The following is a 23,172-nucleotide window of genomic DNA, read 5'->3' as shown; positions in this document are numbered from 1 at the left end:
CTGTGCTGCCCCACCTATCTGTATACCCTCAACCCTGCAACGAAGGAGTGGACCTTCAGCTAAGTAGGCAGCCAAAAAGACCACTGCTCTTGTCAAGGGAACTGCAAATGAGAGATAACTAGATGTTAGATTATTGTGGAATTCGTGAAAGTAATCCTCAAATAACAGACTTAACATTTGAAATCTGCTACACTAATGGCTAACAACCCTGTATAATTATTATTACTATTATTATTATTATTATTATTATTATACTGTTTCTGACCCCTTACTTCTTTCTCCTCCTACTTTAAACCTGGAGAGGTCACAGAGCTACAGCTAGTAAATGAGGGTTAAAAATGAGCAATAAAGAGTGATGAAATTAATTGTATCTTTCCTCCCCTGTAGGTTTTTAAGTCTATATCAGCCTGTACTAGATGAGAGGAGTGTTAAAACTGAGTGAGTGGAATTTTAATACTATGCTAGCCTCGATATTTTATTACCTTGGAAAAGAAAGAAACTGTTTCTGTTTACTATCTGAAAAGAAAAGCTATATGATCTGCCCAATAGCCCATTCAGGAACAAGGAGAAAAGATTCACACAGAACAGGTTTAAAGGTACAGTGGCAAAAAAGAAGAGTACTTCTTTCATGTTGGAGTCCAGATGGTTCAAAAAAAAAAAAAAAAAGTTAAAGAGAGTAAAAAAAAAAAAATCAAAGAAATAAAAAAGTAACTATAAAATAAAATGCTTTCCAAAACAATACCGCTAATAGACATAATTAGCAAGAGTCAAAAACAGAAGATCAAAGAAAGGTAATACCCAATCACCATCATATTTATGTCATGGTGTCAACAATGATTTAACCATAAGGTTTTGAGTCATGAACTATCTGTCTATATTAATTATGTCTTTCCATTTTTTTTTTTTTTCAGGATGGGCAAACTTTATCTATAACAGGCCAGAGAGTAAATATTTTAGGTTTTGTAGGCCATACAGCTGTCACCCCTATCAACTATCACTTTAGAGGCAAAGAAGCTACAGGTAATAAAGAAATAAGAATATATGCATTTTAAATACACTGAAATAAAAATTTCATAATTTTCACTTGTTACAAAGTACCATTATTCTTTTGATTTTTTTTCATCATCTAAAGATAAAAACTATGCTCAGCAGGTCACACTAAAACAGGCAGTGGATTCTTTGGCCTCGGTGGGTCATAATTTGCCAATCTCTGACTAAACTATGATCTCAGATTAAAAAAAGTCTCAATAAAATAATTAAAAGTAAACTAAAGAAAGAGATTCATGTTTAACCAAAATTTCTGAAAACCAATCAATCTCTAATTGGTAGAAAATACCAGGAATAATAGTGTTCCTCTGAACTATAGAAAAAGAGAAAAAAAGTGATCTTAGATACCTTATTACTGTGATTACACCAGCATCTATAGGACACATATGTGGCTGAACGTGCTAATGTCACCAGTCCACTCTGTAACCAATCCAAAAAGTTGATAGCTACCCTAAAAGTCAACTTTCTAAGTTAGTTAAGAGGGAAAGAAAAGTGTTTTCCTCCCTCCTATCTTCAAATTGACTTTCGCAATTCTCTATGGAATCTTCAACCTTTCTAACAGGAAGAGTTCTCTCTACTTCTTATAGACAAATCTCTTTATCTGTGTTTTTGATACATCCTCTTCCTAATCAGGAATCCACTTCATCAACTATGTTCCCTCTCTTCCTGTTAGTCTCTCTTGTCTCACTAGGTTAAAAAAATAAATAATTCCAACTTCCTCACTTCTTAAAATAAAAGATTTAAACAGTCTGCCTACTTCATGACCTGCTATAGGCTACTGAAGGAAATGAAGAGTAGAAAGAGCATGAGCTTTGGGCTCAGAAAGAACACGTTAGTGCCCATTCTCTTATGCTCATGTTTGGTGATCTAGGATTAATTAGCATGTTCTTGTCAGCTTCAACATTTTCATTCACAAATTAGAAATAAAAGAATGCATTTCATAGGACTGTTGTGAGGATTACATAAAAAAATACTTCAAAAGTCCTACGTCTAATGTTAAACAATGTTTTCTTCCCTTTCTCTAATAAAAGAGACTGCATTTAACCATGGTTTTATACCTTCCATTTGCTGCTTAAACTAATTGTATCTGCAATTCAGCAAATTTACAACTTTTTACTAAAACTGCAATAGTAAAATTCACCAATGACCTAATCATCCATTTAACAGCCTACCTTATAGTTTTCATCTAATGTGACTTCACTGGCCTCTCCTTCCTGAATCATACTTTACTGACGTTATTCTCTTTTTTTTTTTGGTGGGGAGTGGGTGGATACCGAGGATCAAACTCAGAGGCACTTGGTCACTGAGCCACATCTCCAGCCCTATTTTGTACTTTGTTTAAAGACAAGGTCTCACACTGAGTTGCTGAGCGTCTCACTTTTCCTGAGGCTGGCTTTGAACTCTAGATTCTACTGCCTTAGCCTCTGGAGCCTCTGGGATTACAGGCGTTCACCACCTCGCCCAGCTGACACCATTCTTTCTGATGATTTTCTTCCCATTGTCCTTTTCTTCCCCTTATTAAGCCAGGTGTTCCCTAGGGGAAAATGTTGTCCTCTCTTTTTGTTCTTGACGTTTCTCTAGTGACCTCATTCATTTCATGTTTCAACTACTACTATATACTGTCATCTTCTACACATATCTAAACTCCAGACCTATATTTTCAAATATTTCCTAGATACCATCATTAGGTCATCCCACAGGAAACAGTTCAACGTATTCAAAATTCCCTATCCTCATACAGCAAACCACTTTTTGTAATTATGATCTCTTAATGATAATCCATTGTAATTCAGTCATTGAATTAGAAACCTTGTTAAGTCATACTGGAATCCTCGCTCACAAATGCTCGCTCACTGTATACAATCAACTCACAAAGTCTGTCCATCTTATTTTTAAAATGCCCAGAAAATGTATCCTTGCCTATCAACCTCACTATCACTGAAGTTTAGTCCCTCATCAATTCTTGCTTATAAACTAGTGTCAATATGCCTAGACCTTTCCTTTGATAATCAGACTTCTGATTCTATGCTGTAATCCATCATGTATCTAAAGCATACTTTTGACTGTGATAACTATTTAAAGACTTACAATGATTTAACTAAGACTTACAATGATTTAAAATTGAATCCCTGAGTATGATTTAGTGTAGCTTGAAAATCCCACTTGTTCTAGCCCCAACTACACTGGAATACAGCTTTCTTCACAAGTCTATGAAGTTTCAATAACCTATACAAATTTATTCTGTTTCCTCTTTTTGAGTACTCTTTTCAAAAATTTTTTTTTTTAGTTGTCTATGGATCTTTATTTTATTTATTCACTTATTTATATGTGGTGCTAAGGACTGAACCCAGGGTATTTATCACACATGCCAGGCAACTGCTCTACCACTGAGCCACACTCCAGTCCTGGAGTACTCTTTTTACAATTTATTTGCTCCTCAAGACTATTTGAAATATTACATTCTCCACTGAGCCTGTCCAACATTTCTTTTGCTAGTACCTAAGGCAGGATCATTAATCTCTCCTTTGCACTCCCATACGCACTTGCACATGAATATAGCACTTTTATTTTGCTTTTATTACCTAAGTATTGAACCAGATTTGCTAAATATTTCCTAATTTGTCTAATACGGCAATTAATTTTATTTTACAGTAACAGGTTTAAGTGTATTCTATTTAAAATAAAAAATGATCATGTCTTGTCTCAGCTCTCCAATTCATCAATTCTTGAAAGACTTCATGCCTGAAACTGTAAGCTTTAAAGTTTTAGTACTTTTCATTTGCTTTTTGTTTGCTTTTACTGGTACTTAGGATTAAACCCAAAGGAACTCTCCCACTGAGCTACATTCTAAGCCCTTTTTATTTTTTATTTTGAGAAAGAGTCACTAAGTTGTCCAGCCTGGTCTTGAATGTGGGATCCTCCTGCCTTAGCCTCTGAGTCACTGGGAATACAGGCATGATGTAATACTCTAAAACTATTTAAACGAAGGAAAAAATGATAAATGGTCTCAAATGATAGAAATCTAAAAATATTTATAATGGTATAGATTATTTTGTTCATGGGTTTTCTAAGATGCTTTAACATAATGCCACAAACAAAATAATGAAGCCACAGGGATAACCAGCTAAAGAAAAGCTAAGAAATTATCTAATAGCTTCAAGCTACTCCATTCTTACTAGGTTTCCCTACTCCTACATCAAGAAGTTTGTTCTGATTCATATAAAGTAGCATCCTAAAAGAAAGTTAAATTAGATGATTACATTTGCTTAACTATAACAGTTTTCATTTTCCTTCATTTGGAACATTAGTTTAGTTTCAGCATAAAAGCACACATGCAAAGTTGTCGTCTATATAAAGGACCCAAGAATAAAAGAAATAATGGTAAAATAGGATTGACAAATTAAAAATAATACATAAAATCAACTGAGTTTAAAGGAAAATTTCAATAGGATAAAGTCAAAAGTTCACTATATAATAATAATTATACTTAAAAATGGATAAATACATAGAAATTAGGACTGTATATGAATGTTTAAATATTTAATCTCATTAGTTTTAAAACACTGATGATATGAAAAAAACCTTCTAAATTCACAAATCTATTTCCCAAAATAAAAACAAGCAAATTAAACCTTATTCAATAACAAGTTACCTTGTGCCACTTTTCTAACTGTTTTGCTACATAACCTCTTTCATTCAGGTAGGAAAACCCTTTTGGAATGGAGAGAAATCTGTAAATTAAAACAAGACATAGGTTTTTTTTTTTTTTAAATTTTTACAGACTGCATTTTGATTCATTGCACACAAATGAGGTACAACTTTTTGTTTCTATGGTTGTTCATGATGTAGATGCATACTGTTCATGTAGTCATACACGTAAATAGGGTAATGACAAAATATTTTTAAAGAGCTAAAATAACTCAAACAAAAAATATGATTAAGGAGCTAAAAGATTTTAGGAACAGCTACCCTCTAAAGTGAAAAGGTCAATGATAAATTTACCAGGTTTCAATTATAAATAATTTTCCAATCTTTGCAAATCATATAAACCTAATCAAAGACAATGTCATAAAAAGTATGAGAAAAAGAAACAAAATACAAAACATTAAGAAAAGTAATGAACAGAGTTTCAATGTTATAGAATGTCTATGATTAAAATAGGCTTATTTCAGAAGATAAGAGGTAAACTAATTCAGAGTAGGGTTCCTATTCAGATTTGAATCCAGCTTTAATATATACTACCAAAGAGAAGACAACAGAAAATATAGCCAAAGAAAATTTACTTAAAATCTACCTTAGGAGGAGAAGCAAACCCTTGTCCCCAAGGTGGGATAAAGCTGGCTTCATCTGAATAAGAGCATGAAGATTGGCCTAAAAGAGATTATTTGACAAATTAACATTTATACAAAGATAGCACATTCTTTTTTCCAAAATGCATATCTTATATACATTTTACTTTCATGAAATTATCAATTAAAATAAAATATTTTAATAGAAATTCATGTCTAAGTATTTCATTATTAAAAAAATGAACCTTCACCTTGTCTTCACAAGCTTCGTCAAGGATATCCAGAGCTTCAGAAGAAATTGTTTTGTTTTTATCATGTAGCTGAGTCACTAGTAACTCAATTCCCCAATTATTGAAGAATTCAACATTAGCTCTCAATAATACCCTCAAGTGTTTTGTTGCATATAGCCTGCAGGCCTATAAAGATAAATGAATACATTAAAACACACACACACAGACTTGAACCATGTATAGCCTATTTGATTTTGTTTTGGGAAAGTTCTGATACTTGAAAAAGGCAGAAAGAACGGAATTGATGGTCTAGTTCTTAATACTTATTTACTACTAGTAAAATAAAATACTTCTCTTTCCACCTAGTAGCTTCATCCTTTTTGATTAAAAATATATATATATATACATATACACACAGATATGTGGAGGAGTTCCTCAGAGGAACTAGAATTTTAAAGTACACTGAATTCACATCCCGTATTCTTAGAATTTATAATTTTACTTAGTATAAAATTCACAAAGTACTGAATTAATTGGTTATAAAAAATACAGTTTTATTGCCTATGTACTCACATCAGTAGCTGCTGTTAGGATTTTTGACAGAATGACTCTAGCTAATCCATCTCTGCTATAGTCCAAGCTAGAAACAGTCAGTTTTAGCAAGTGATCCTGGTTTTTCAAGGAGCAAAGATTTAACAGGCTTAAAAAAACAAGGAAAAAGATAATGAAGGTTAATAGAAACTACTATAATAATTCACTAATTTAACAAAATTTTTCAGCTTTATTAAAATGTAGTTGAGAAATAAAAAATATAAATATTCACATATTCAGGGTGTATAATGTGGTAACAAGAGAATATATATACCTTGATTACTACAATGAGATTAATACATGCATCATATAGTTACCAATTTTTTTGTGCGTGGGTAAGGAGGTATGACGACAATTCAACATATATTTTTAAATTCCTAATATCAATAAGGATTTGTGAAAGAAATCATTTAATGCCAAACATCACATAAAACTAATTTATAATCTTTTTTAAAAAAATAAAGAAATAGAACAATTAAAACATTTTGATTTTTTAACAATAAAACCAAACACATGTATGCAAACTAAAAAGAATATCATATATCTAACCAAATTAAAAATAAAGTTTAGGTACATGCTACAACAAAATCTAGGGATGCTCACCACTGAAATACACTGCATTTTTCCAGCATTTTGACTCCATGAGGGTGGCAAGAAAGTGTTCCAATAAATAAAAAGTAGTGTTGACTAAGAGTAGTCAATAGACCATTGTTTTGAAGACTTCTTTCAGGTTTCATTCCAGATGAGGCATTGAGCCACTGAACAATATCCTTTACAAGATCTTCTAAATATCCTTGCCCATCCTATAACCAAAAAAAAAAAAAAAAAAAATCAAGTGCAAAAACTTTAATAACAATCATGAGTTTCTAATAAGAGACAATAATCACTGGGTCCCTGGGTCCCTGTTATTTTCAATCCCATTTAACATAAGACTACCTGTAGATGGATATATTCTCCATTTTACAAAAGAGTAAAACAAGTCTCCTAGAGGGCAGATAATTGCTAACTGTCTCATTTCCAGCTAATTACTAAGCCGAAATTCAAATCTAGGTCTGGTCTGAACTAATTTCTTATGTTTCTAAATATATCCTTATGTCTACTTAGAAATAAAGGCAAAACAGAGGGTGGTAACAGTAAAAGAAGGGCAAATTGAACAAAAAAAATTTGCTCTGAGAATATTCAGAGTTCTTACCTCTTCAGACTCAAGAAGAAATTCTGCAAATTGGCAACCAACAACTGTGAGCTGCTTGGACTTGGTAAAATCCAAATCCAAGTTGGCATACAATTTACTGCTGGGCTTATAAAAATAAAGAAGTCTTCTTACAAACCTAAAATCAAAATAAAATTAGCAACGAAGTGAGAAAATACCAAAGAAGTATTTAAGAATTTTCACCAAAGATCACAAAGAATATGTTTTGTGTCTGAACCACTGGAGTAAATGGTTAGGAAACTTAATAAACACATTTGGTACATTTCACCAAAAAAAAAAAAAAATCTTCATTGTAAAGAATATCTTTAAGGAATAAGAACTTTACAGTGAATTTTACAGGCAACTGAATTTATGGACATAATTTGTAATACTGTAATAACTTTCAACTATGGGTTCTAGGCTTCCTTTTAATTTAGTTCATTTTAATTTCATGCACTACAATCTAATCCAATAGGCATAGCTAGGTCAAGGCATTAGGAAAACAAATTTCAAAAAGTCATCATTTCTGTTCTCAAGGAGTATGAAAAGTTAGTACTAAGTTTCTTAATTTCAGTGTATTTTTTATGTTCTGTGTATTCCTCAGAACTTGATATAGATATTAAGTTATATATCATGAGAAGATGAACACACTGAAAAAATGTTAATGACAACTTCTCAAATATAAAGTAAGGCCCTCTTATCCAATGAGATCAGTATGGGATCAACTGGTTAGCTGAAATTCAAAAGTAAAAAAGCATGGTGAGAACAGCACAGTCTGAAATGTTCTATATGATATGACCATTCGTATGTTTTACAAATGGTTTAGGTAAAGAGAGTGTTAAGATGAAGAAGAATATATACCTCTCCAAAGTTCGACATAAGTAAAAGTAGATATTGTACATCAAATCACCCTCATTTGTTACAGAGTTAAGACCTCTACACAGTTGGTATTAATCCAATTTAAAATACTTATCTCAACAAATTCCTTTGACCCAAAACTAAGAGCAGAAATATATAACTAGAAAAAGAATTAGCTGGTGTGTTTTGATTAATTAAAATAAGACTACACATAAAAATGTATGGATGTACCTGTTAAAAACAAATTAAAATGTATGTATCTATGTCTGTATCTTTAAAACACTAATTACTACTTTTAGCATGTATTATGCATAATATAATCCAAATCTGAGTTCTTTATTTAAAGGCACAACAGTTTTTACATACCTGTGCAACTGTTCATCTTTATAGTTCCTTAGATTTACATTTGGCCACTAAAAAAAATAATGTTATATGTTATTTATCAACTCCCAAGCACATAACTGTAATAAATTATAATAATAAAATGAAGACAATCAATTCATCACCATGAAGTTTCTTGTCATACCTTAAGAATGGTCCCTATAAGATTCCAATTCCATTCAAGATTCTCTTTATGTTGAAGGACTTGGCTATCCCTAAGGTTCATTAAAAGAGCTTCCTCCGTGTCCTAAAAATCACCAAAAAGTAATAGGATAATTAAGGCCAACTGTCCTCACATCAAGTTCAAATTTTAAAAATAAAAAGAAAGATGTTTCATTTAAGAGATTATCAAAGTTTTTAATTTTAAAGAGTCATAAAAACCCAGTTCTAAACTGCCCAGTCATTGTAAAACTAAAAGTCATCTGAAAATCAATTTATATGAATGAAACAGAAAAACTAAAACAAGTACAGGTATACTAAACTTCAGTGGTTAAAAATTAGCTAGTACCTTAAGAACAAATATATCTTTCTGAACTCGAAGATACTGATCCCGTTTCTGATGTGTTGCAATTGCTTTTTGAATAATGTGATCTAAATGAAGGCTGTAAGGCTTAGGTCCTCGTTTCTTCATTTCATGGAAGCGTTTTAAACAATTCAGTGCTGCACTGGCTCGCCTAATGAGAAAAAAAATCAATACTACAGTAAGATTAGCAAAATTTTAAAGCAATTATTTTGGTAACTGTTATAGTTTGGATATGAAGTCTCACCCAAAAAGACTCTTGAAGGCTTGGGTCCCCAATGCGCTAATGGTTGGAGGTGAGACTTTTAAGAAATGACTGGTTCACAAGAGCTCCAAACTGATCAATGGATTTATCCATTTGATGGACTAATAATTTGAATGCTATTGAGAGGTGATGGAAACTACAGGAGGTGGAACCTATTTGGAGGAAGCAGGTCACTGAAAGCAAGTTCTGAAAGGGCATTTCTTGTGCCTGGTCCCCACAGTCTCTACTTGTGCTTCCTGGCTGCCAAGAGCTGGGCAGCTTTCCTCTACCATGTCCTTCCATTGTGATGTTCTGCCTAATCTCAGGTCCAAAGCAATGAGCTAGCAGATGATGGACTAAAACCGCTGTTAACTGTGAGCCCCAAATCCTCTTCTAAGTTGTCTTTCTGAGGTATTTTTCAGTGACAAGAAGCTGACTAACATAGCAACTCATTAAAACTTAAATAAATTCAGTGATAGAGGTTATTACTAAAAATGTGAAATACTAGGGCAAATTTGAAACACAAAAGATTGCTGATTTACATGAAGAAACACTGATTACTTAGACTCAAACATGCACTTACTAACCTCTTTAAGGTGACAGGCCCCTCTTACATAATGCTTTTAAGAATTCCTTTCACAAAGTCAAAAACCTAGTTTTCTATATTTTCTTATATAATTTTAATGCTTTGTTTTTTATGTGTAAGTCCTTAATCCACTTGAAAGTGTCTTTTTGTTTATGGGGTGAGGATGCAATATTATTTCACTGTATTTAATCAATGATCCCAGTATCAAGGGAATGGTCTCCATTTTCTGCATTTATTTATAATTATAAATAGTATCTTGGTGACCATAATTTGACCTATAGTATAGGTCTACCAAATTCTAAGAAAGCACAATTTTTTTCCATTGTGAAACTATAAAGCCTGAAAGTACCATTATTGATGTTAGTCTAAAGTTAGAGCTAAGATGATTGCTAATATCCTCAGTTTATAATACAACTTTAGTCTATTAAGTAATAGTATTTTCATTAACAAAATTAATAGTTTATTATTTACTTATAGAAAGGTTCATATGTGTACTTTTGTATCAATACAGCTAATCTAATTAAACTTCTAAAGAATACATAATAACACAAATCTGTAGTCTGAATAGCTAATGAACTACATTTCGCTATTATCAAGAAAAAAGTATCTACATATATAATAACCAAAAACAGTGCAGACATACCTATTAGACATAATCTTTACCAAAAATTTAAAATAAAAGTCCTATTAGCACTTTCCATCTTTTATACTGTATTACTAGCACTAAAATTCCAGTACAGCTATAGTTATATCACTATCCTTTTGTTTATAAATTCTATGTTTGCAATATCTCTTTCTGTATTAAGAATTCAACTGACTGCTATGCCTATAATAGGGGCTACTAAATTTCAACATTATTAACCACACAAGTAAAAGAATATACTAAGAGTTTGTGATCTGAAAATTTGAAATAATTCATATATATTTTAAAGACCTTAAATTGCTACTTGAAATGTAAAATTACTTAAAAAAAACTCTCAACCAACATTTTAAGTCATGTGGTAATAAGTTATATCTTTGTCCAGAAACATAAAGAAAAGAAGGTGATTTTACTACAGTATTAATATTCTGTATTCTAAAGTACAAATTATTAAATACTTAAGAAGCATTAATTTTACCTGTTATTTATAAGGCTTCTCTAAAGGAATTTCCAAAGAACCCATTTCTATTACTTTTTTTTAAAAAAGAAGAGAAGGTAACCGAAGTGGAAATTATATATACTAAACGTAAGTGTTGCAAGAACTCTGATACTTACAGTCTCTTTTCCTTGGGGATATCAAAGGATGCAGCCATATTCATTAGAGTTGGCAAGCAGTGCAAATGATGGCTATGTGAATGAGGAAGAATTGTGTTTGCCTAAAATAAAACATGATATATTGGAAATAAAACAAGATTTTAGAAAAAGAAATACTTTACATTAAAAGTTACTTGCAGATACTATATTCAAGACCATTGAAAACTATGAGGTTTTTTAATTAAATTATTTCCCCAATACTTACCATTTTTATATTTTCTACTTTTACTAACAATGAAACACAACAAATATACAGAAAGACATTAATAAAACCACTGATTTTAGTAGATCCTTTACTAAATTATGGCTTCTAAGTGGCAGTCAATTAAACTCAATTCTTAAGTGATTTGAAAGGATTATATAACAAAACATTACAGAACTGTACTGAATTCATGTTAAAAATAACATTTAAAATGCCAAATGCAATATCAAAACTTAGGAGTTGACATGTTTTAAATAACACTTTCTCAGAATAGGTTTGTCTCATATATCAACAATCTTTAAATAAGAAACTTACTAACTTCTGCTTTCCAAACAAAATCTCACACACAACTTACTTTCTAGCAATGAGGATAGGTAAGTTAATTAAATATGTAATAGAAAAGATATAAGAATAATACAGAATGAACTAGTACTGCTATATTTTAAATTGGCTGGCTTTTATGTTTCAAGAGAATCACAGAATTCTGGTATATGAGCAAAAGGAAAGAGATAAAATTTATAAAAGCAAATAATTCTGGATATTGGTTCCTTACAGGAAATGACATTGTAAGAATTAAAATAATCAGATCTAAGAACCTGAAATACTATTTAATTCATTCATGGTTTGAGGGAAAATAGAACAAGTGGCTGAATAATTCGTTGATCAAAAAAAAGTATTAACATTAAACTATGTTTAATTTTCTTTATCTTACTCACATACATGGGCTAATTGTTATGGAGGCAGGAAGGTAGCAACAGAGAGAAGAGGAGGGGACACAAGCCAAAACAAAACAAAACTTTTTAAAATATTCTAAAAGTTTTCCCACTGGATCATTTTTGTGATGAATTTGAAGTGATTCTTTTATTTTACCAAGCAGTAGGTGACCTAGAAATATAAATTTCTATTATGTATAGCATGCAAATGAGCAGAGTTTCCTCCTTGCTTAATTTGCTGATTGATCACATCAATTTTCTAGCACTTAATAATAAGTAGTAGTAATATTAGTAGTACCTAGTGTCAGAAAATCATAGTGCCACCCAGTCTCAACTAAAAGAATTCTCATCCTCTGAACCTCAAATTAAAAGTTCACCAATAACACTGATAGCCAAACGTGAAAATTATGAAATTTTTGCAAAAAAGATTCTAAAATTTGGGCATTGGCTATAATGTACTGATTATATTTCAGATGATTGAAATAATATCTACAGCTTTGTAATTTCAGTTTCTTTTTTTTAGGTAGGAAGCCTTTCTAAAAAAGCAACCAAGATTTATTGAACTAAAATATCCATATCAAAAATTAGTATAAAAATATAACATTCAGTACTTTGTATTTTCTATATTTGTTCCATTAATAAAATCAGCTGAGATATATTTATATATGTATATATATAAACATGCAAAATGCAAAACTTTATTTTTTGACATAATATAAAGCAACACTAAAATGATCAATTTTATAAATCATAACATTAAAAGTATGAAACATACAATGAGAAGTTGCTAAACTTACCATATGTAAAAGCTCTCCTAGAAGGATGGTAGCTCTAACTGAGATATGGTCATCACTGTTCGTTATCACTTCAACCAAACCCTATGAAAATTAAAATACCATTGTAAAATAATACACATGAACATATTTATTCATCAGATGTGCTTTTTACTCTGAAAGAATTCTGCTAGATAAAATAAAATAAACAAAATAGAATAAAATAAGGTTTTTAAGTCTTACTTCTAAAAGTCCATTACGAATAAACGCAGAGAGTATCAATGCCAAATAATTATCCATGAGATCTGGCCTGGAAAAAAACAGCACATAAATAATTTAAAGAATGTTTCATATACTACACTGTCTTACATAAAACAGTAAAGGTAATAAATTGGAACCATATTTTATATTTAAATTCTACCTGGATCTGGCACGATGAGGAAGAATAGTTTTTGCCTCAGCTGCTACAAAGCCATCTGAAAGCCTCCAACTATCTTGGAACCTTCCTGGATCTAAAGTTGTTAAAATTACATAGTTAAAAGAAGATTAGATAACACTGAAACACTTCAGTTAAGTGTAGAATCATCAGTCAGCCTGACTACATCAAGAATCCCAAAGAGTTCTCTGATGAAGAAACAATACACTCAAAAAGACATACAAAAAACAATTTATGTAAAGTATGCACATCTAACTTCCTTTGTTTTGGAACTTAGGAGTCATTTGGTTAAAATAAGATAAAAATTAGATAACCAAAGAATTATAGGTTTCTCTGTTCTTAGTTTCTTTCATTGTTTTCCCTAAGTTCATTGCTCACTTGTAAGAGCTAGGATGGCAAAGAAGAAATTAAAATTTCTTAAGTGTTAGGAATTCGAGGTTTCATTTTTATGTTAATTTCAAGCCATCCTTGTGCACAAAGAAAATAAAATGATGTTCAACATTAGTATTTCACCTTTTAGGTATTTTATCTCCATTAGATAAGTCACTTTAAAGATTATAATAAGTAGATCTAAATGCTCTTCAATACTTACCCACGCTGAGAAGTGCTTCTATGAACTCCTCTGTTACAACAGGTAGAGGAAGACGAAATATATCATAAAGCACTTCAAGTAGACCCCGCTACAACAGCAAACAAATAGTTACTTATTTTTATGGAATATATCTTTATCCAAAGACTTTTAAAAATCCTATTCAAACAATAAAAACAGAACTATTGTTATGTGGAATATTAGTGTACCAAGCCTATATTAATGAAGAGGTAACTATGGAATTCTTACTATATACATCATTTAATCTTTTCAAAAAAATCTTTCCCTATTATACAATGAAAAATAGATTCCATGTTCTTTCCCACCTACAAGGTAAGTAGTTAACTGATGGGCTGGGGTGTGGTACAGTGGTGAGCACAAGACCCTAGGGTTTGAGTTCCAACAGCAACAACAACAACAAAAAAAAAAAAAAGAAAGAAAAAAAGAAAAGAAAAAGAAAGTTAAACAAATAACCCCACTTTTTGATTCCTTACTCGGAGATTCCACATTTATGACCATATCTTTTCACTTCTATTATCTAAATGCTTTTTATTTCATACTTGAAGCAAGGAACAACTGGCCAAAATTTTCTAATATTTTTCCACTCCAGGTTTGGTTTATATAGAGAAAAAACATGAAAGGGGCAAAAAGAAGGAACAAAATTAAAAAATTAAAATGAAAATATTTTAAGGAGAAAGGAAAAGAATCACTTGAGTTAATTCTTTTTAGCTCTAAACTCCACATGTTTTTACCTATTTTATTATAAACTCCCTACATATCAATAATTTAGGGATATGGCTAATAAATCAATATATAATTTTAATCAAAATCACCATCTTCAAAATAAAAACTCATAGTATAAATACATAATATAAATTTCAAGGCACAGACATCTAAATACATCAGTTTTTTGCTAAATGTATTTATGCAGTGTTTGAACCTTTTATAATGATACCTTTCTATTTGCTTGCATTATTACTGAATGAAGCATAATTAAATTTACATTTTCACCTTAATTTTTAATATAATCATCATTCCTAACAGCAGAATTCTAAGTGATTGCTATGGTATTTAGGGTTTAACTAAGTATTAAACACTCATGTATTTTCAAAATGCTCTACAATACAAATTAACAATGAGGGAAGAAAAAAACTCACCTGAAATTTTTTTAAAAAATCATTGATTTCCTGAATAATTTAATTCATTTCAGGAATGAAACAATCTCAATAACTTTTACCTACCCTTATTTCCATATTTGGTATGCAAAGTACTCCAATTAGAGATTGGATCCCAGAGTTTCCAGGTTTACACAAATTAATAATACCTAAGGATGATAAAAAAGCCAGACATAAATTTCAAAAATAATCCTATAGTAATGTACCTTAACCTAAAAGTGACCTTTTTCCAAGCTAAATTATACTATTTTGTTATCATAATTAAAATCATGTAAGTGAAGTCCATTATAATCATTCTCTGTATTTTCCTATTGATTAGAGATTACCAATAACTTTATCATGTAAATTCCTTTTTCAATTTATGTTTCATATTCAGAAATTGATAAAAGCTCTGTTGGCTGATACTCCTTCTCTGGAAGTAAGAACTTAGGAGAGAATAAGACAAGTGTGTCTCCTCTATTTAATGTACCCCAGTCTAAAGTGGAAAACTGCATGACATCTGTCTTTTTAAAGTTTAATTCTAAAATTTATTGAATACACAGAGCAGTGTAAGCAATAAATTTAAATAATATGGATCAAAAATGTTAAGTTACAGAACTAAAACAATTTTGAACATATTAAAATCATGTATCCCAAAAGATATGTAGGAGCCAGCTTGTTGGCACATGCCTGTAAACCCAGCAATTTAGGAGGCTGAGGCAGGAGGACTGCAAGTTTGAGGTCAGCCTCAGCAATTTAGCAAGACCCAAGGCAACTTAGTGAGACCCTATTTCAAAACAAAAAATAAAAAGGGATGGGGATGTGGCTCAGGGTTTGAGCACCCCTGTGTCAATACCTGGTACCAACAAAAACAAAGTGAACAGTCAATGAATGTATATCATTCATCAGAGAAATGCAAATGAAACAGTACTTGTTATGGTTTGGATGTGAAATGTCCCCCAAAAGCTCACTAGTGAGACAATACAGGAAGGTTCAGAGGAGAAATGGCTGAGTTGTAAGAGTCTTGACCCAATTAGTGAATTAATCTCCTAAAAGGAAATAACTGAGTGGTAACTGAAGTGGTGGGGTACAGCTAGAGGAGGTTGGAATTGGGATGAGGCTTTAGGATATGTCTGTATCTGGCAAGTGGAGACTTCTCTCCCCCTGCTTCCTGATCATCCATATATGTTGCTTTCCTCTGCCACACTCTTCTGCCATGATGTTCTGCCTCACCTTGAGCACCAACAAATAAAGTCTGCTGTCTGTGGATTGAGACCTCTGAAACCATGATCCCCCAAATAAACTCATCCTCTTCTACAACTGTTCTGGTCTGATCCTTTAGTCACAGCAGTGAAAAAGCTGACTGAAACAGTATTACATACCTACTTACTAATCTTGCTAAAATTAAAGATAATATTAAATGATAATGAGGATGTAGAGCAACTGCAATTCATACTTATTGCTAATGGGAGTATAAAACAGTACTTTATACCGAAGATAAATAGTGTGCATATTTAAGTATTTAGGAGTGAAAAGTACTGGTATCTCAAACTTACTTCAAGTTATTTAAGATGGACTCATGAAGGCACAGAGGAATGAAAGAGGGACAGACATGTAATAAAACAAATACATGGTATGCATACATGTGTGATCACTGTAAATTTAAAAAAAATTTTATTTTAAATTTTTTGTAGTAAAATGTCAGGAAAAATGTTTTCAAAAAAAGTCATATAGGATTGTAAAGTTCCTGTAACTTCTAGCTAAGCATATACAGATTGAGCATCTCTTATCTGAAAAGGTTAGGACCAGGAGTGTTTCAGACTTTAGAAATATTTGGACTTCTGAACATTTTCATGTATTTAATGAGGTATCTTAGAAATGGAACTCAGGTTTAAACATGAAATTCATTTATATTTCATATACACCTTATTCACATAGCATGAAGGTAACTTTTTTTTTTTTTGGGTACTGGGGATTGAACCCAGGGCTGCTTAACCACCAAGCCACATCTCCAGCCGCACCCCCCCCCCTTTTAAAAAAATTTTATTTAGCGACAGGGTCTCATTGAGTTGCTTATGGCCTTGATAAATTGCTGAGTTTGGCTATGAACTTGAGATTCTCCTGCCTCAGCTTCCTGAGGATCCTCTGCTAGGATACAGGCGTGTACCACCAAGCCCAGCACCACAGAGCCCGGCAGGTGTGAAGGTAATTTAATATGGTATTCTTAGTATACTTGTGTTTTGACTATGACTCATCACATGAGGACAGGTATGGAATTTTCCACTCATGGTGTCATGCAGGCACTAAAAAAACTTTGGATTGTGGGGCATTTTAGATTTTGTGTTAAGGATGTTCAATCTGCACGTCTATACTTACGAACAATCTGTATGTTCTCTCTGGATTCAGAATCAAAATTCAAATTAAAACATAATATGTAGAATTAGTTGCTTAAATCATCAAAATGGCATTTCTCAAACTCTAAGAGATGGTGAAGGATGATGATTTAACTATAGAAAAACAAAGTTATACTGAGTTTTGGAATAAGAGAAAGTTAAGCTTGGCAGGATGACTGAGGTGGTTTCTATGTTGAGTGTGTCTGCCAAAGGTTCATGTGTCAGAAGCCTAACATTCAACTTCATATACTGAGTATCTGGGGGAAGGGTCTTTGTGAGGTTAGGATTTCATGAGGTTATAATGGTGGAGTCTGCACAATGATTTTATAAGAGGAAGAGAGACCCAAGGTAACACTTGCTCTGTCTCACAATGTGATGGTGATACTGCGCTCTTGGACTTCTCAGTCTTTAGGACTAGTGAACTAAACAAAACTTAATTTTTTTTTATGTACTACCCAGTCTCAGTGTTTTGTTGTAGCAACAGAAAACAGGTTAAAATAAATATAAAAAAGAAATATTACTATTAGGTCCTTTAAAATCCTTCGTTTGCCTATGAAGGCAATGGGAATAGGCAGCTATGACATATAGCAAGGTGGTACTTTTTTTATCAAGGTGCTTAGAGGACAGAAGTCCCTGGAAATATACTGGTGAGGGGCCAAGTCTATGGCTGAAATAAACATTTGGATGGAAAGATATTTTTGTCAGGTAGGGTTACTAAGTACATAGAAATGTTTAGGTAAATTGCTTAATTCTTTTCTAGGCTATGCCATCAATTATTTTATGAAACCAAGAAGGAAGAAGGTTAACTGTTAATAGAAAATAATGTAATGGTGGTATTATTTCATGAAAAAACATTTGCCTTTTATTCCACGGAAATTAATACAATTGGCAAAATGCCTACTCTCAAGCTTCTTAAATAACTTATTTGCATATTCAGGACAGAACAATTATTTTTAAGTAACAATTTTTAATTACATATCTAACTAACATGAAAATTTTGCTTTTTTCGGGGGGGCATTGTGTTTTGATGGGTGGGTTATAGACCATGCTTAACTTTTCTTGAATTGTCCCTTTATTTTTTCTTAAGTTGCTTAATTTTTCTTCAATTAGCACAGTGACTTGTAAATAGTTAACAAATATGTATACTGAATAAAAACTAGTTGTTTCCTATTCACTATTACAAGTTTTTTTCCACTAGTTTTAATACTTTTGTATGAATTCTTCAGTTCAAATAATAACGTTAATAGTAAGATTATATTAACATTTAAAATAGATGCAACAATAACAAGTTAACTTTTGAAAACACCAGTCAAGTTTTTCTTCTTTTATGGACTGCTAATGTGGAGTAACATACCTGCCCATGACCGGAATGTTGCAATGATTCCCATTTTACTGGCTAGAAACCGGGCTTCTCTGTCTTCTCTGTTGGGAAATGGGGAAGGATATCAAAGGTATACTATGTTAAAATAAAATTAGTTTTTACAGCTTCTTTATCAGAATAAGAGCTATCACTGATGTTTAAATATTTACATATGAAATAAAAAACAAGATGTTAAAAAAGATAACTACCCCAAAGCCAATTACTCAGCTATAAAATGCACTTCTATTTAAAACTCAGCACATAGTTTAAAATAAATTATAAATTTTGCTATTCCTATTCAGTTCTATAGTCACTGCCTTTCTAAAAACTATTCTTAGATGAGCTTTATTTAAACATTAGAGAGAAAAGGAATATACTTAATAAGCATCTCTGTTGCAACGTTGCCCCTTAACAAAGAAAAATACCACAGAAATCTCTGTTACTGCATTCTTTTATACAAATTTCAAAGTTCTGCCCCAAACTTAAATAATTTGAGCATTTTCAATGAGGAAGCTCAAAAATCTATATAGTCATTGAAATGTTATTAAATAACTAGATACTATTATTACCAGCTACTTTCTATAATTGTATATTTAATTATTTAACAATAGTTATTTTTATTTTTCTATTTATTAAACACTTATATTTATATTTGTTAAACATTTTTCATGGTTGAGTTCTGGTCAGTTTCAATGATTTACAGTAATATGGTAACTCTTAATTTATGATCCTCCAAATATCCAGAGAGACAATGGCCTACTATTATTTCATTCTCCTAGTCTCTCAAAGTAATTATGCTAAAAAATACATACAATGCAAAAACAAAGACCTAGGCTTCCATTGTATCTTATTTTTCTTTGAAATAAGAAATTTATCTTTAAATTTCCCAAAGTTTTCTTTTACTTTTTAAACTATAGTTAATGAGAGAAAATTCATATAATTCAATGAAATAGGAAATTCATATTTCTCTGGCTCTATATGCAATCAGGCAAATGTAAAAGCTTTATTATTAATACATATAACATTTTATAAATTATTAGGAACCAGTGGTACTTACTTGAGCTGTCCTTCAGCTGTATCTGGACTATGTCTATAGTGAAAATCAGTATAGGGCGCTAAAATTCGCTAATTAAAAAAAAAAAAGTAACAAAGAGCATGAAGTCTTTAATATAAAGAGCATTCAACCTATAAAAAGCCTAAATTAATTTCATTTCTCCATATCTTTAATTGGGATTACCATTTAAACTTCCTTCTTCAAATTCATCAAGAAATGTTAGGTGACTTTTTAAAGTAAAAATTAAATTTTTGAACATTTAACTTGAGATATGACATAGATAAAAAGCAGTACACAAATAGTTGAATAAAAACTGTATTTTCTCTAGGTTGGCTTGGTAGTTACTTTGTTTCAGCATTATAAAGATGAAACTCTACAGCTAGTTTCCATTATTTCTACTGAGAAATAAGCTGCTGGACTTTCCTCCTTTGAAGGAAATTACTCCCCCTACCCCACAAGTGATTCTTAAGATTCACTGTCTTGACTTTCAACAGTCTTACCATGATGTGCCTACATCTTTTTCCCTTTTGTATTCTCTTATATGGGGTTTTCTGAGCTTTATAATCATGAAGCAATGCTGGTTTTAAAAATAGGGTTTGGGTCATTGTTTCTTTGGTTATTCGGTTCTGTCAATTTTCTCTCCTTTCCAAAGATAAATTTTATTCCTTTTGCAGTGTTTATTTACTTTCCTTTTTTCTATGTTTTACTCCAGATATTTATTGACCTTTCTTTCAGTTTACTATCCACATTTCCTTGTTCAAATTGAGTTTTCAATTTCACTGAATTTTTAATTCTAGGCATTACAATTTTCACTACTAGAATTTCCTTTTGATTCTTTTTATAGATCCAATTATATGGTGAAGTTTCTTCATTATTTTACCTATTTTTTCCTCTTCCTGAACAAATTGCCATAGTTGTTTTAAAGTCTTTTTCTTCTAACCTGAATAACCTTCTTTTTTTTCTAACCTGAATTATATATTGTCTATGGAATGTTTTCTATTTGGGGTTTTCAATCTATATGGTCCTGTGTCTTTTCGTAGGATTACACATTTTTGACTACTTGACACTGTGCATTTTATATAAGGATCCAAGTAATGTTATATTCCACCAAAGATGATTTATCCTTTCCTGCCATATAGTAGATTAAAGCAGCTGATCACTTTATCCTAATAACTAAGTGAGTTAAAATTAAGGTATGCTCCTGTGGCAATTCTGTTAAGATTAAGTATACCTCTGGCCTTCCTGTGTTTCTAATTATGTCCTTTGAGTGTTTTCAATAGATCTTATCAAGTACTTTTCTCTTTAGAAGTAAGAGAGTAGGATATTTTCAAACATATTTCACAAATTATGAACTGAGATCTTCAGCTAATCATTCAGAGAGCATCAAGAATTGCATAAATGTCAAGAACAGAAAATTAGCCAAGAAATATCCAGTTTTGTCATTTTAGCAGCATACTACAACCAAAAGCTCTTCTAGTTTTTCTGAATCCAGCATGCAAGAGCCTACCTGTACTTTCAGTGTCCAAATACTACACCCTAAACAACAAGCAGCTCTAGAAAAAAAAGCTCTTGCATATTAGTGTAAATTCACTAGAAATAGACACCAGAGTAAACTAAAAAAGGGATTTTAAAAAATATTTAAGTTAATTAACACATCTGTTTTAACAGGAAGGCTATCTGGGCCTAACAGAGACAATAGCACTGTTCATTGGTTTTTAGAAAAGGAAATCAAAATATTTAGACTGAAAATAAAACTGATAAAAATATGATAAAAATAAGGATCATATTCTCTTAACGGCAAATGCAATGATGAAGATGATAAAAGCAGAAGATGATAATAAATAATAGCCAAGGTACAAGTATTTATTGAATATTTATGATGTCCCAGTACTATGTAAGACATTTTAGACAAACTGGAATTAATAGAGGTAAAGTACCTAGAATATAGTCTTACTAATTATAAACTTTACATGAGTTCTATCTGCTGTTACTACTACAATTATTTATAGCATTTAATATTCACAACGATTTTTTAAGGTTGAAAAGCATGACTTTCATTTTACCTATGAAGAAAGAAGTCTAAGAGAAACTAAGTAACTTGCCTAAGGTCATAAAACTAGGAGGGCACAGGGTAAAAATTAAAACCTGATCTGTGTAACCTAAAATCTGCCCTCGTGGTTTTAGTGGGATTCTGTTAAGGAGAAAAAAAAATGATATTTGTGGTTTTACAGAACAAAGACAGTAGTGTACTTAAAAACCTACCAATTTTTTTTTTCATTTATATAAAGGCTTTGCTAATTTGTTATATACTATATAGGACTAAAAAAGAGTCTATACATATTATCTTCTTTTATTAGTCATCTTCAATTTTAATAATAAAGCTTTTCTACAAGATAAAGAAAAAAGAGAAAAAGACTAAACACTACGAAATATCAACAATGACAGTTTATACCTACAAAACTGAATACTGTGTTTGAAATTACTTATTAAGGAGAATATTGTGCTTACATGTTAGTTAATGACAAGGGCTAATATCAATTTTATACTATGAAGTGTTTCTAAAAATTGTCTTCAAAGTTGGGCACAGCAAACGCTTGTACTCCCAGCTACTTGGGAAGCAGAGGCAGGAAGATGACTTGAGCCAGGCTGGGTAACACAGCAAGACCCCATCTCAAAAAAATAAAAGACACAAAGAAAGGAAGGAAGGAAGGCAGGTCCTAATAAGACAGAAGCATAACATTTAAGACAAGTTTCCTAAAAAGATTTATAAAAACTATTAAGGGAATAATAAATCTTTTATACCTTCATTAATTTCATACCCAAATACAAATAAATCTTGTTTTAAACTTACTGTGAATACTACCTGTAATGGGCAATGTAGCACATTCATATGAATAAACTAAAAATACAGTAATAATTCTTATTTCAATCTCCACTATACATTTTTATGAGAACACAGTAGCCTTTTAGACTAACTGTAAAAAATACTATGTGAATCAGTAAAAAACTTAAAAATGTAGAGTACTATGAAAAAAATATATGTACACACTTTCTTTTAAGCATATATGACAGTTGTTAACAACATGCCTCCAAATTCTGAGAATTTTAGTATGGTTTAATAAATAAATATTATATACTCAAACACTGTCAACATACCAAAGTTCTTAAAAACAAATGGCATTCCTGAATAGGTAAATATCTTCATGTAACCTTACTTATTCCTAATTGCTCAGCAAGCTTTTCATACATAATACAAAATAAAATTTATT

The 23,172-nt window shown here is 31.3% G+C and overlaps 1 protein-coding gene and 1 long non-coding RNA gene across 3 annotated transcripts in view; one reads left to right on the top strand and one right to left on the bottom strand.

Moving 5' to 3' along the window:
* Positions 1–23,172, bottom strand: part of RICTOR (RPTOR independent companion of MTOR complex 2) — a 119,143-nt gene that overhangs the window by 18,570 nt on the left and 77,401 nt on the right. Inside the window, 17 exon segments of the mRNA XM_079144446.1 lie at positions 4,700–4,778; positions 5,342–5,418; positions 5,588–5,752; positions 6,140–6,266; positions 6,761–6,960; positions 7,350–7,485; positions 8,571–8,617; positions 8,731–8,832; positions 9,094–9,259; positions 11,191–11,291; positions 12,942–13,022; positions 13,161–13,227; positions 13,339–13,429; positions 13,946–14,033; positions 15,184–15,266; positions 18,844–18,911; positions 19,907–19,974. Coding sequence (XP_079000572.1) covers positions 4,700–4,778; positions 5,342–5,418; positions 5,588–5,752; positions 6,140–6,266; positions 6,761–6,960; positions 7,350–7,485; positions 8,571–8,617; positions 8,731–8,832; positions 9,094–9,259; positions 11,191–11,291; positions 12,942–13,022; positions 13,161–13,227; positions 13,339–13,429; positions 13,946–14,033; positions 15,184–15,266; positions 18,844–18,911; positions 19,907–19,974 — 1,746 coding nt within the window.
* Positions 1–23,172, top strand: part of LOC306663869 — a 408,598-nt gene that overhangs the window by 374,351 nt on the left and 11,075 nt on the right. The gene's annotated exons all lie outside the window — the stretch shown is intronic.

The sequence above is a fragment of the Sciurus vulgaris genome (assembly GCF_902686455.1).
Source record: "Sciurus vulgaris genome assembly, chromosome: 6".
Classification (NCBI taxonomy): Eukaryota; Metazoa; Chordata; class Mammalia; order Rodentia; family Sciuridae; genus Sciurus; species Sciurus vulgaris.
The sequence above is the reverse complement of the archived record's forward strand: the minus strand, read 5'-3'. Positions and strand labels throughout refer to the sequence as shown.